Below are 14,037 nucleotides of genomic sequence, written 5' to 3'. Positions count from 1 at the left end.
AACTTGAGGCTGGGGAACACACAGGAGTGTGCCTTTCATGTATCATCAAGGAGCCTATTCATCAATGAAATATCTTCCAGAGAAAAATAGTGTTTGCCAACAAATGGCTAACAGCGAGGTTTCATTGAATTACCACAATGCAGGTGCTGCACAAACATAGGATGTTAGATGACACTTGCACGCTGCCACTATTCAAGTCTGTGTTATCCTTTTGTTTGAAGGACTCAAAAGTAAGAAAAAAACCTCAAGGCAAATGGTTTTGGAGAAAAGTTACCTTCTGTTACTGAAGCAGCTCTTTATAGTGGCTGATGGGTGGAGTAAGATATGAAACAAACAAGATTTATTAGGTTACGTTCGGTTCATACAAGTTGGGACAGAAATAAATGGATCAAGCACTGAAATGCGATTTTTTTTGTTATTAGCATATTTACATTGTAGTAAATCTTCAATAAGTGATTTAACAGTATTCCCCTGGGGCCAGTCTGCTGTAGAGCTCTCTAAGAACTGCCAACAACTGTGCTGTTTCAACTGATTCATCCACAAACTGTTTACCAGTTGAGGTTTGTACCTTCTGTTCGGAGTTGTCACCAGATCTTCAGTTGGCATGGGGATAGTACAGGAAGGGTCTGAAGTATTGTACTGTACAGGCAGGGACAAGTATTCTACAATAAGTACGGACAGTGCCTTTGGCTTGATTTAAAAAAAAACCAAGGCATTGCACAGGAACACTGTCAAATAAAACTTGACGCAGAACCGCAGACTGAGATACTCTGATATCTGTGGTCAAAGCTTGGTCCAAGCGACAGGTTTTTATGGGTCAGCTTACAAGACAATAGAGGAGTGGAGAGGCTGAAGAATGAAAGAACCGAAGAGATAGGGAAAGATTGGGAAAGGGAGTGAGTATATGAATCGGGACCAAGTGGAATCGCTTTTTTGACCCTTGAGCATGCTCCATCATTTGATAGATCATGGTTTGTTGGATTGTAGATATTTTCTTCTCAACCTTTAGAGATGTCCAACTAAATTGTGATCACAACTTTCCAGTGTACTCTTTATAGCCTTTGAATCCTTTTATCAAAGACCAAAGACTTTGAATATTTTTAAGGCAGATTTTAATGACCCCGCCTCTGCTGCTGCCTAGGAAAGAGAATTCCTCAGACTAACAATCCCTTGAGAGAAATAAATCTTCTGCATCACCACCTTAAATTAAACACCACTCATTTTAAAAAGTTCCCCTAGTTCTAGTCTCTCCCACAAGGGGAAACATCCTTTCAGCACCCATCCTGAAAAGACTCCTCAGAATTTCTTTGTCAAAATAAGATCAACCTTTTAATCGTCCAGACCTCAATGGATCCAGCCTAAATCATCCACTCTTTCTTTTGAAGATGCATCTCAGAAGTCTGTCTTCTCTGCACTTTCTTAAGAACTCCAGAAATTGCAAAATGTGCCTTGTCCATAAAGTGGTTAAAGGTACATTTCAAAATATTTCAAACTGGACTTTTATGGAAATTGCAATAAAATATAACTAGTTTCAGTTGAGCACATTGCATTCTTAGATGCTTTAATCAATTGCAGGAATGCAAGCTGATTAATTGTGACATTTATTATATCCATTCAGTGTCAAGCATTCAGTCCAATGAGTTCTGTAAGTTACCAATCCCTTGTTACACTGTGGCTGTGACCAGTGTCCTGAGCAATTGTGTCAAAATCTCCTTACTTGTATATTCTATTTGCCTGGCAAGAAACAACATTGCATTTGCCTTCCTAATCATTTGTACTTGCATCCTAACATTTTGTAATTCGTGTAACAGAACACCCAGATCACTCTGTCCCTCAGAGTTCTTCAATCTCTCTGCATTTAGGTAATGTGCTGCTTTTACACACTTAATGCCGAAGTGGACAAGTTCACACCTTCTCACTTTAAATTGCATTTTCCAAACTTTGCCCCTCAATTAACTATACCTCTACTTGAGAAGTCCTTATGCCTGCTACATTTCTTGTACTTACCACTGTCTCTCCTACAATTTTGCAAACATACATTTGATCCCTTTATCCAGTTTTTCTTTGTAGATAATTGAGGCTCCATCACTGATCCCTGAGGAGAGATGGCGCTGTGAGTGCTTACATTGATCTCGTCATTAGAAGCGCCCTGCCTTTAAGAGATGTCTGAACTTTGGGAAGGCTTGCTATCTCTCAAAGGTAGCAGTCGTTCCATTTCTTTGCTCCTCAAGTTGGATTTTCATGCCATGAGTTAGTGAGTACACTGCCATTCCCATGGCATGCAGATGTGTGGTAGATCTGAAGGGAAGGTCCACCTGGGTGAGGCATTTTCTCCATGCCTTCTAGTTCCAAGCTCAGCCTGCACAGTCTGTATGAACTTGTGTTTTCAAGGAACTAGTTCTAGGACAGACCCTGGCTGAATTCTCTCAAATCTGTCTCTGTCTTGCCATCTCTGTAATCTTCTTCAGCTCTGCAAAGCTCCAAGAATCCTTCACTCCTCCAATTCAAGAGTCATACAGCACAGAAACAGACCCTTTGGTCCAACCAGTCCATGCTGACCAAGTTCCCCAAAATAAATTAGTCCTTTTTGCCAGCATTTGGCCCATATCCCTCTAAACCTTTCCTATTCATGTATCTTTCCAAATGTCTTTTAAATGTTGTAACTTTACACACCTCCTGCATCCTGTGGCAGTTCATTCCACCTAAGAACCACCTTTTTATTGGAAAAGTTGCCCCTCTGGTCCTTTTTAAATGTTTCTCCTCTCACCTTAAAAATGTGCCCTCTCGTTTTGAATTCCCCCACTGTAAGTAAAAGGCCTTTGTGATTTACTGTATCTATGCCCCTCATGATTTTATAAACCACCGTTAGATTGTTCCTCAACCTCCTAAACTCCAGTGAAAAAGTCTCAGCCCATCCAGACTCTCCTGAAATCCTCCAGTCCTGGAAGCATCCTTGTAATACTTTGTGCAATTTAATAGTCTCCTTTGTGTAGCCATCTCCTAATGAATATATGCCTTTGGCTAGCCTCTACTGTAAAGTCTGAAATTCCCTTCTTCTCCTGCTCCCTCTCCACCTCTTTCCTCCCTTGAGATATTCCCTAAAATCTGCTCTCATTCCAGGATATTGCTCATTTGTCTCAATATCTTCCTGTGTGACTCACTGTCAGCTTTTGTTTGATAGCAGTGCTTTAGGACATTATTCTATGTTAAAGTCACAAAAAGCTGTTGAGATTTTCAAGACCTGCGTATTTAAATGGATGCTATTCTACCACAGGGCCTGCGCATTTGCAAAGCATGACAAATTTAGAATAAACTCGTTGACTGTTCTTACTGAAACCCCTTCTGGTGGCTGCAAAGTGCACAACAAGTTGCAGGAAGTGTATGTTTGGGTTGTAGCTGGCTGTGTCTGGGGAGTATGTGCCACAAGCAGCGATTGGAACAGGAGCACAGTGTTTCGTGAACTCCTTGTTCCACCTCGATGTTTTAGTGCAGTCAGTGAATCTGGAGGATTCTCCATTTTATATTGATTCCCACAAAAACAAAACCACTTGGCATCGGTTTAAAGCAGCAGTGTAAGTGCAAGTTACAAATCCAAAAGGGTTTTCTTGTGAGATCAATTGCACAAGTCAAGAGAGAGGCAATTATGAACCTGATTATTATTTCATTGTAGTCATTGCAGGTTCTGTTTTGGCTGACATGCCTCTTGCCATATTCTCCTGACTTTGGACTCATGCTTTGAAGATGTTACAGGTCTTTCGGCTCTTTCTCTGTTGAAGATTTTCGTTTTGAGACCTGTTTGTTTTTTTGTGGTTCAGGAAGCTAATTAAGCTCTGCATTCCTTATTGTGCAGGATCAGGTTGGCCACATTGTGAATTAGTGAGTCATTCACAGCTGTCAGCCTTTGACCTTGCTGATCATCTGTAACTTAGCAACCTACTGACTTAGTCAGGGTGATGTTGGAGCTATGACGATGGAGGTGAGTATACTTGTTCATTAGTGATCTGCACTTTCTGACTGAGAAAATAGTGTGGTCCCCTTGTTGCTGCCATGTATCGTTACACGTTGCAGTGTTTTAACAAAATTACATGTACTTCTGTGTGAAGTGCCTGACAAATTTTAAATTCTAGCACTGTTCACTGAAGGGGTTTGGTCTAGCAATATACAATTGTTACTGAGTCTTAGCCATGAGTTACCTGTGATGGAAGCCAAATAACATCTATAGAGCTGCTGTCCATTGACCACCATCAAAACTTCCTGCAGCTTTAGTTTTTAGCAAAGCAGCTTTCAAAATTCACAGATGCTGTTGTCCCGATCTTTTCTGACAGTGAGTGGTTAGCTGCAGAGAAACAAATTTATTAAATTTTATTAGATTCCCTACAGTGTGGAAACAGGCCCTTCAGCCCAACAAGGCCCCACTGACACACTGAAGAGTAACCCACCCAGACCCATTTCCCTCTGACTAATGCACCTATCACTCTGGGCAATTTAGCATGGCCAATTCACCTGACCTGCACATCTTTGGATTGTGGGAGGAAACCAGAGCACCCGGAGGAAACCCACGCAGACACGGGGAGAATGTGCAAACTCCACACAGGCAGTCACCCGAGGCTGGAATCGAATCTGGATCCCGTGCTAACCACTGTGCCACTGCGGAATGAAGGAATTAAAATGCGAAATGCCGTGGTAGCCATCATGGGCCATGCTTCTCACTGTCGGAGACAAGCTTGTTGATTTTAAAAATGCGTTCATTCTTGGGATCTGGACATTGCTGGCAAGGTCAGCTTTTGTTGTTGATCCCGATATTTAATCTTAGTTGGGTTGTTTTCAAGGTCACTCCAGAAGGCAGTGGATCTTCCAGAGCAAAATGTTGCCCTCAACCAAATTTTGCAGACTGGCGTGTTCAGAGGTACGAGATTTCATGTTAAGGGATACAGCAAAGTTAGGAGCAGCTCCATGGAGAGAGACTGGGGAAAGGGTGGTCCACCAAGGCACACCTTGGCTGTGCTCCTGAAAAGGAATGTACGCTATGGATGTCATAGTGAGGCACCTCAGAGAGGTGTATCCGGATAAGTTTATTTCTCTCTCACTTTCTCACATCTTTAACATGAAATGTTTTGCCCTTGACCTCTATGCTTGACATGAAATCTAAATTGTAAATATTCAGACTGTCACATCAAGGCACCCAAGAGTGGAACATGGCATGTGGAAATGAGTTGAATTTTGAGTTCTATAACTTCTAAGTGGAACATGGTTTGTAAAATGTACTTTACAAATTTGTGAATATTTTAATTTCGAATTGTCTCGAAAGAGGTTAAATATTCTCAAATGGTCAGAGTTTAAACTTGAGTTTTCTGAATTATTTGTGCAGGCCTCTGGATTATTAGACCTTCCATGTAACCACTGTGTGATTGTATCTGTATGATGTTCCCTTTTTTTTAAATACAACATGGAGATTTTAGTCCGTATCTAACACAATCGCTTTCAGCTGAGTTTCTCCAGTAGTTGTAGTTATTTCTGTTACACTATAAGTGTTCCTACACCACACAGATTACACCAAGAAAGCTGTTAGTCATTCCCTCTCCGAGGACAATTAGATATGATCAACAAGTGCTGAACTCACCACAATTATTCTCACATCCCACAAAGGAGCCAATTTGTAAAAAGGGGAAGAGCTCGAGTCTGCATTTGCTCACCTGTGACTGGCTCTTAATTTGACGGACAAATCATTGCTATGCAAATTGGTTTAGAGTGAAATATTAAACCTTGCAGAATAATGTGAGAATCCTATGGCACTGTGTTGTGGAAGAGCTCTGGAGTCCTGGCCATTTTGTTTTCCTTAACCGACAGCATTAACAACCCGATCCTGCACAATAAGGAATGCAGAGCTTAATTAGCTTCCTGAACCACAAAGAACAAGCAGGTCTCAAAACAAAAATCTTCAACAGAGAAAGAGCCAAAAGACCTGTAACCTGGGACATCTTCAAAGCATGAGTCCAAAGTCATGGCAAGAGAATATGGCAAGAGGCATGTTAGTCAAAACATAACCTGCAATGAGACAGTAATCAGGTTCACAAGCTGATCTGATGCTCTGCATTTGTGACATTTCAATGAGCTGCATCACCGCAATGAAGAATCAGTGAAGTGCAGTTGGAGGTGTGGAGGTTGTGAAAAGCACCATATAAATCTGATATAAATGTGCAATCTTTACTTTGTAGGAATAGGACAGGTAGGACAAACTGGTCTCCCACCTGTTGACTGCTCTCCATTGTATAGACCCGTTGATGTTTAAAGTAACCAGCAACCAAATCCAAGTACTGCTGGTTTAGCGGAGTAGGTTTAGGTCACAAGTTTGTCATTGGCTGTATATTTTCCCATTTATTACTCTAATTAGGAGCAGTTACAGGCAGCACAATGGCTCAGTGGTTAGCAGTGCTGCCTCTCAGTGCCAGGGACCCAGGTTCGATTCCATCCTTGGGTGACTGTGCAAACTCCACACAGATGTTCTCCTTGTCTGCCTGGGTTTCCTCCAGGTGCTCTGGTTTCCTCTAACAGACCAAAGATGCACAGTTTGGACTGTCTAACTTGCCTGTAGTGTCCAGGATGGGCAGGCTCTGTGAAATAGCCATGGAACATTCAGGGTTACAAAGATAGATTGGGGGGGAGTTGGTGGGACTGGGCAGGATGCTCTTCAGAGGGTTGGAGACTCAATGGGCTGAATGGCCTGCTTCCGCACTGTAAGGATTCTGTAATTCTATGAAATCTGACAGTAGTGCATGTGAGAACTGGAACAAGTGGAGCTCTCCTTATTTTAGGGTAGCTGACTCTGGTTAGGTGTGGTCTGGAATGTTTCAGGAACTTCCTATTATGATGATGCTATTCCCTTAAAAAAGTTTGTTTTTTATTTGAGATTAGATTACTTAGTGTGGAAACAGGCCCTTTGGCCCTACAAGTCCACATCGACCCTCTGAAGAGCAACCCACCCAGACCTATTCCCCTACATTTACCCCTTCATCTAACACTGCGGGCAATTTAGCATGGCCAATTTACCTGACCTGCACATTTTTGGACAGTGGGAGGAAACTGGAGCACCCGGGAGAAACCCACGCAGACACAGGGAGAATGTGCAAACGCCACACAGGCAGTTGCCTGAGGCTGGAAATGAACCCGGGTCTCTGGTGCTGTGAGGCATCAGTGCTAACCACTGTGCCACCGTGCCATCTTGTTTTTTTTGCCAGGATGTCATAAAGACCCAGGCTCCCAAATGTCTGGGGTTGATCTACTTGAAGAAGCTTTTAGGTTTTAAAAAAACTTGTACAATGAAAGGGGAGTGGCCAGTTCTCCCAGGTCAGCTTTTCTCTGATTTCGTTTTAGCTGGCAGTCAGTTGTGAAACTGCTGGATCCAAAGAAGCAGGTCCATGTTGATTCTCTCTCTATCTCTCTCTCTCTCTCTCTCTCTCTCTGCCATCTTGCCTGTAAGGCCATGTGTTTGACTTTCTCTTTTGTGCCAAGGGGAGTTTATAGGGATGGTTGCAAGTATTTGGAGCAGCATCGTTAAATTGGGATAATCCGTTGGGTTTTCGGATAGCTTTTATTATTTGGTATTCTGTTCTCTTTTGTGTTTCATTCGGTATTCTGTTTAAAACGAAGTGGTTGGGCCTGCTGCATCACTCCTGGAATATCTACTTCACACCTGCTTCAAACAATGAGCAAACTTAGGGTCAGGGTTACTTTCTTGAAATGTTTTGAGGAGTCTGGCCTGGTCTAAACATTATTCCCAACTGCCTTTCTTTCGTGCTTTTGCAAATAATAAATGCAAGGGGTGGAGGAAATTAAAACAAACGTGCAATTTTTTTGATGATGTAATAAGTCTGCTTCTGAGCAGCCTCTCTGTGACTGAAAATTAACTTGCAAATTCTTATACATTTATTTTGAACTTACTTGCAAAAGTCCCAATTTCCTATTATAAGGCATTGTTTCCGAATAACCATTCCTAGCAAGCTCCAGGGCAGAATCCCAGTGAAACGTTTCAGGCATGTACCTGTTGTTGTCTGCTCACGCCTGAGAGCAACACCTGGCCACTTTCTTCTCTGTTGCTCACCATGTTGTTCAGGAGATGGAGTTTTTACTTCCTGGAGATGTCAGGAAAACGCTAGAGCCTTGGCAATCCTTTTTTATGCAAAGGTCAGGGTAAGTTTCCTGTTCAATTCAAGTGTACAGCTGTGGCTGATGGCAGGAGAATTGTAAGTTTCAGCTCGACTTGTCAATTATAAAAGGTCTGTATTGGTAGCGAGTGTGTCTGATAAAGAAGAAAGAGATATTCTTGGGTCAGTATAGAGTTAGCCTTAATTTTCACACACCTTTCTTTATCCAGATTGGGAATCGTGCGAGCCCTCCGGGGTAGCGTCAAAGCTAAACCCAGAGCATTGCTTCAACAACAACATGATGTACTTTAGTTTTAAGAGTTTTAAGCAAAAAAAAATTCTTGCAAGTCTCTGCAAAACTGAAATATAGGTAAGGGAGGAAGGACATTGAGAGGGGAACACCTGGTGGCACTTTTGGAGAAAGGAGGGTAGTGACATGGTGGAGATTGGGTTATAGGCTCGAGAGAGGAAGGTTGAGTATGTCAGTGGCTCTGCCATGGAGGTTGGAGGTGGATCTGTGAATGGATACTGCGATGATAAAAATACTTTTTTTTTCTGAATGATGAAAGAACTGAAAGCATCTCACCTATGAAAAGGCATTATATTTGCCATTTCTGATATCACTTGCCTAATTGTTATTATAATAAGCACAAAATGTCACCCTCAGGCCTTTTCAGTCTGTTCTGCCATTGAACCAATCATGGCTGATCTATATTTTGACTCTTAATGTCCACCTTGATACCTTGACCCTTGGAGTCTTTTCTTTGCAAGTCGCAGGTATTGTCAATCTCAGTTCAGAAATTTTTCAATTGAACCCCCAGTCTCAAGATCTTTGTCATTATGGAAGGAAAGAACGTTCCAAATATCCAGGGTTAATAAAGTAATCTTTTTTTCTGCTCTGTTACAGCACGTTGATCATGCGGTCTGGGAACATCTTCCTTTCCATCGTTTTTCTAAGTATCTGCCGTGGGGACAAGTACAAATCCTTCAGCAGGTCGGATGTGAAGTTTGAGCACCTGACCATTGACCCAGAGACCGGCAACGTCTACATCGGGGCCGTGAACTTCCTGTTCCAGCTGACCTCTGAGCTGACCGACCTGGTAGTGCAGCCAACGGGGCCGCAGAATGACAGCAAGGATTGCCTTCCGCCCGTCAACCCCAGCGACTGCCCGCACGCGAGGCTGACAGACAACCACAACAAGCTCCTCCTAACTAACCCCTACGGCGATGAGCTGATCACCTGCGGCAGCTTGTTTCAAGGAATCTGTGAGAAAAGGAGTTTGGGAAACATTAGCCGGGTCTTGTTTCGCCCGGAACGCCCGGTTGACACGCAGTACGTCGCTGCCAATGACCCCAACGTCACTACAGTAGGGTTGGTCGGCCTGTCCAAAGGCAAGACAGCCGTCCTGTTTGTGGGCCGTGGTTACACCAGCAAAGGTGCCGGTGGGATCCCTCCCATTACCACCCGCAATTTGGAGTTACAAAATCCGCAGAGTCTGGAATCTCACCCCATTTTCTCCTACGAGGATACAGCAAAGTTAGCAGTAGCTGGAAGGCTCTCTGAGTACAACCACCATTTTGTCAAATCTTTTATTTACCAGTTTTCGGTGTATTTCCTGTTCTACCGGAGGGACCTCAAGTCCTCATCGAGAGAATACAAAACCTACGTGTCGCGGATCTGCTTGGGAGACATGCACTACTACTCGTACGTGGAGGTACCGCTCGTCTGTCAGACTGCCGAGAAGAACTACAATTTACTCCAGGCGGCCTATGTTAGCTGGCCGGGGAAGGGCCTAGCGAAGGGGGCTCTCCAAACTAACGGGGAGGTCCTGTTCGCCACGTTCGCTGTTGGTCAGACAGCCACGGCAAAGGCAACGGAGGAGTCAGCACTTTGCATTTACACCATGAATCAGATTGATCAGATGATCAACCAGACCAGAGACCAGTGTTACACCAATTATGGGAAGGTGGGCGAGAAGGCTGAGGCGGCCTACATTGAGTATGAAGTCAAGTCCAGCTGCAGTGGATTAACTTCAGTGAGTCCTTTCATAATTCTAGACTTTAATGTTTCACAGTAGCAATAAAGGGAGTCCTGCAGTAATCCCACCTGCTTAAAGGAAGGAGTTGCTGTTCCACCCAGGCCAGCAAATCCACCCTTTGTAGCTTGACCTGTCACTTTAAGAAGGTTAAATGTGTGTAAAAGAGGTTTTAAGAGGGAAAAATGCATGCCAGTCACTTCAGCAACTTGGTCCGGGAAGCTTCAGAGCACAATACTGAAATGGCACTCTGCTTTTGCTGCAGTAGTTCTACAAAATAAATCTGTCAGACTCTAAATAGTGCAAGTTTAAAAGCCACATTTAAATGTGCCCAACGGTGCAGCTGTACATCATTTAATATGTTTGACGCTTTGAGTGAGCGATGAAGGTGTAAGACGTTTTCAGGATGAAATTTAAAATGAGTTAAACATAGCTTTTGGAATGAAATTTTAGATTTATTAAATATTGCATTTCCCAGTTAGTAGTTTGAGGAGAAGAATGGTTAAAACTGCAAAATGTTCCAAACATTGCAGAAATTGCTTTCAGTTGATTTGGATGTACAATGGCAATTCTACAGAAACATGCTACAGTTCTGTTGCTGAATATTCGCACACTTGTGATATTTCCGATCTATGCAGAGTTTCTATGTGTATAGCGGGCTGTATTCTGTTCCATGCTCCTTGCTGTATCTTCAGGTTCCTTTTCTTGTTTCCTTGTCCCTGAGTCCACATCCAGACCTAACTAATCTAGCACCTTGAGCACCAACAATAAACAGATTCTCACAATCGAACACTGGATTCTGCAAAGTCCATGTGACCTGACAATATTCCTGCAATGGTCCTGAAGTCATGTGTCACAGAAATAGCTTCGCTTCCCCTTGTCCCCTCCACCACCAACAGCTAAGTTGTTTTTGAACATCTGTCAAACTGCACCCACTGAGCAATATGGAAAAATACCCAGGTTGGTACATAAGAAAGAGGGTCAAATGCAAGCCTGGCCAGTTACTGCCCTATTGGTGTACTTTGAGCATCAATATGTTGTGATGGGAAATCTACAGTGCTATTAAGTAGAACTAGCTGAACAATCGCCTGAGAGTTTGGGTCTGCCCAGGGCCACCCAGCTGTTGACCTCATTACAGCCTTGGTTCAAACATGGACAAAAAGCTGAATTCCAAGAGTGAGGTGAGGGTAACAGCCCTTGACATCCGGCTGCATCTGGCTGAGTGTGGCATCAGGGAGCCCCGGCAAAAATGGAGTCACTGCTGCTTGTGAAAGGGTGTTTGTGGATGTGGTGCCAATTGTGTTGGATTGTATCAGGTTTCTGGAGTGTTTGTTGGAGCTACATTTATCCAGGCAAGTACAGGAAGTATTCCATCGTAGTCCTGAGTTGTGCCTGGTCGATGGTGGGTACGCTTTAGGGAGGCAGGATGTGAGTTACTTGTTGCAGGATTCCTCGCCTCTGACATACTCCATATTTGTATTTCCATTGCAGTCCAGTTCAGTTTGTAGTCAATGATAACACGCAGGATGTTGTAGAGGATTCAACAATGGGAATGTCTTTGAATGTTGAGAGACAGTGTTTAGTTTCTCTTTTGTTTGAGATACTATGGGCGGCACGGTGGCACAGTGGTTAGCACTGCTGCCTCACAGTGCCTGAGACCCGGGTTCAATTCCCGACTCAGGCGACTGACTGTGTGGAGTTTGCACGTTCTCCCCGTGTCAGCGTGGGTTTCCTCCGGGTGCTCCGGTTTCCTCCCACAGTCCAAAGATGTGCAGGTCAGGTGAATTGGCCATGCTAAATTGCCCATAGTGTTAGGTAAGGGGTAAATGTAGGGGTATAGTTGGGTTTCGCTTCGGCGGGTCGGTGTGGACTTGTTGGGCCGAAGGGCCTGTTTCCACACTGTAAGTCTAATCTAAAAAAAATCTAATCTAATTACCTAGTGTGTACAGGTTTAAAGTGTTTTGCCCTTCGATTCTTTGTGTTCAGTCACTTCTTTAGTGACCTTCCCTCTATCTTAGGGTGAGATGTGAGGATGTTTACTGCTGATTGCAAAGTTCGTAACTCCTCAGATATTAAAGCTGTCCCATCCAAAAGCAGCAAGACCTGGACAGTATCAGGCTTGGGCTGGCCAATGGCAAGCGCCAGATCCACGAGCATCCACTCCTTTCACCGATGCTTAGCAGCAGGTGTGTACCATCTGTACCTCAGAAATTCATCTAAGGTCCTTAGGCAGCATTGTCAAACCCACAACAACTACTGTCTGGAAGGACAAGAGCAGCAGGGGAACACCAATATCTGCAAATTCCACTCCACGACACTCACTGTCCTCCTCCCTCCCAGAGGTGATTACCTCTGCCATCTGAAATTTCTTTTACCATCTTTTCTCAATCTGAATAACTGGGTGTATTTTCTATGTTAGTCAAAGATTCTTTTTTTTTCTCTCCTCATCCCTTCGTAAGGTTAAGGGACCCTGTCCCATCTCCCTGGTGGTTTGGAATTGTCAGCAGCCATGAGGTTGTCAGGAGCTCCACTAAATTGTCACCCAATTGGATCAGACAAATGCCTGATTCAGCTGTGGATTATTGTCACCGACACTGTCCCCATTGGTTAGCCACTCTGGCCAGAAGACCAAAATGGAGCTCTTTCGAAAACTTAAGAAGATAAGTGTATTTATGTAGCGTTCGTCTTCACCCCCAAATCTTCAAACAGCCAGTGAAGAACTCCTGAAGTGTACTGATTGCTGTCACTAAACAAAGGTTAAGACCAAGGAAAGCATTAAGGTTATACAAATCTGAGATTGGTGGTTCTAAACTTGCTTAGATGTTGACTGATGATCAAATGCATTCTTCAAGTGAAACACGTAAGGTAGCATTTGCATCCTGCCTTGCCCCAGAGTGTATGACTGGGTGTGGGAAGTAGAGAAGGGGCAGTAGGGAATGGGGAGTGGCCAACATGATAGCTATTCTCCACTAGTCCTAACCCCCAATGCCCCCTTTCTTTCCCAGTCCAGTCCCACGTTAGCCAAGCCCTGACACTGGTGGAAGTATTACTTCATTTGTCGATAAGGTGTGGCGCTGGAAAAAGCACAGCAGGTCAGGCAGTATCTGAGGAGCAGGAGAGTCAACCTTTCAGGAATGTGCAAGGATCCTGCCCGAAACATTGACCCTTGCTCCTCAGATGCTGCCTGACCTGCTGTGCTTTCTCTAGCACCACACTTTATCAACTTTGACCTCTTCAGCATCTGTAGTCCTCACTGTCTCTGTTTTACTTAATTTCTCATGATAGTTCCATTCTCTCCCAGAAGGCAATCAATGCAGAAGCCCGCAAAGTCTTTAAACTCGTAAATGCAACACCAGCAAGGGAGCAAATTTCCCAAAGTTTGTACACACAGAGGTTACTGCGGTGCAGCAGATTTTGAGGAACTTTCATTCCACAGTTTCAAGGGCATTTCCATCTCAATCCAATGTCAGGTGCCCATTGGCCCCTAGTGTAGTACCATATAGTTTTGCGACTGGTCCTCTGAGCTGGAAGATGACAGATGAATTATAGGTAATTATAGCCTTATAATGACAAATTGGTCCTTACAGGAGGGTTGGTCAGGACAAGATACAAATTGACTGATTACTTGTGTGTGTGAGGGCATAGCCTTAGAGTAAAGGGAAGACTTTTTAGAATGGAGATAAGGAGAAATCTCTTCAATCAGAGAGTGGGGAATTTGTGGAATTCATTGCCACAGAAGGCTGTGGAAGCCAGGTCATTGAGTATATTTAAGACAGAGATAGATAAGTTCTTGATTGTCAAGGTGATCAAGGGTTACAGAAAGAAAGTGGGAGAATGGGGTTGAGAATCTTATCAGCCAT

The 14,037-nt window shown here is 43.6% G+C and overlaps 1 protein-coding gene across 4 annotated transcripts in view; it reads left to right on the top strand.

The window, feature by feature from the left end:
• The window catches only part of plxnb1b (plexin b1b), a 255,026-nt gene that overhangs the window by 142,370 nt on the left and 98,619 nt on the right, over positions 1-14,037 (top strand). For all 4 annotated transcript variants that reach the window (XM_060835442.1, XM_060835445.1, XM_060835441.1 and 1 more), the window contains exon 3: positions 9,049-10,177. In XM_060835442.1, the coding sequence (XP_060691425.1) occupies positions 9,059-10,177 (1,119 nt within the window). In that variant the 5' untranslated portion in view covers positions 9,049-9,058. The remainder of the gene's footprint in view (positions 1-9,048; positions 10,178-14,037) is intronic.

Source organism: Hemiscyllium ocellatum, chromosome 14 (genome assembly GCF_020745735.1).
Source record: "Hemiscyllium ocellatum isolate sHemOce1 chromosome 14, sHemOce1.pat.X.cur, whole genome shotgun sequence".
NCBI lineage: Eukaryota > Metazoa > Chordata > Chondrichthyes > Orectolobiformes > Hemiscylliidae > Hemiscyllium > Hemiscyllium ocellatum.
Note: the sequence above shows the minus strand (reverse complement) of the source record. Positions and strands in the feature narration are given on the sequence as shown.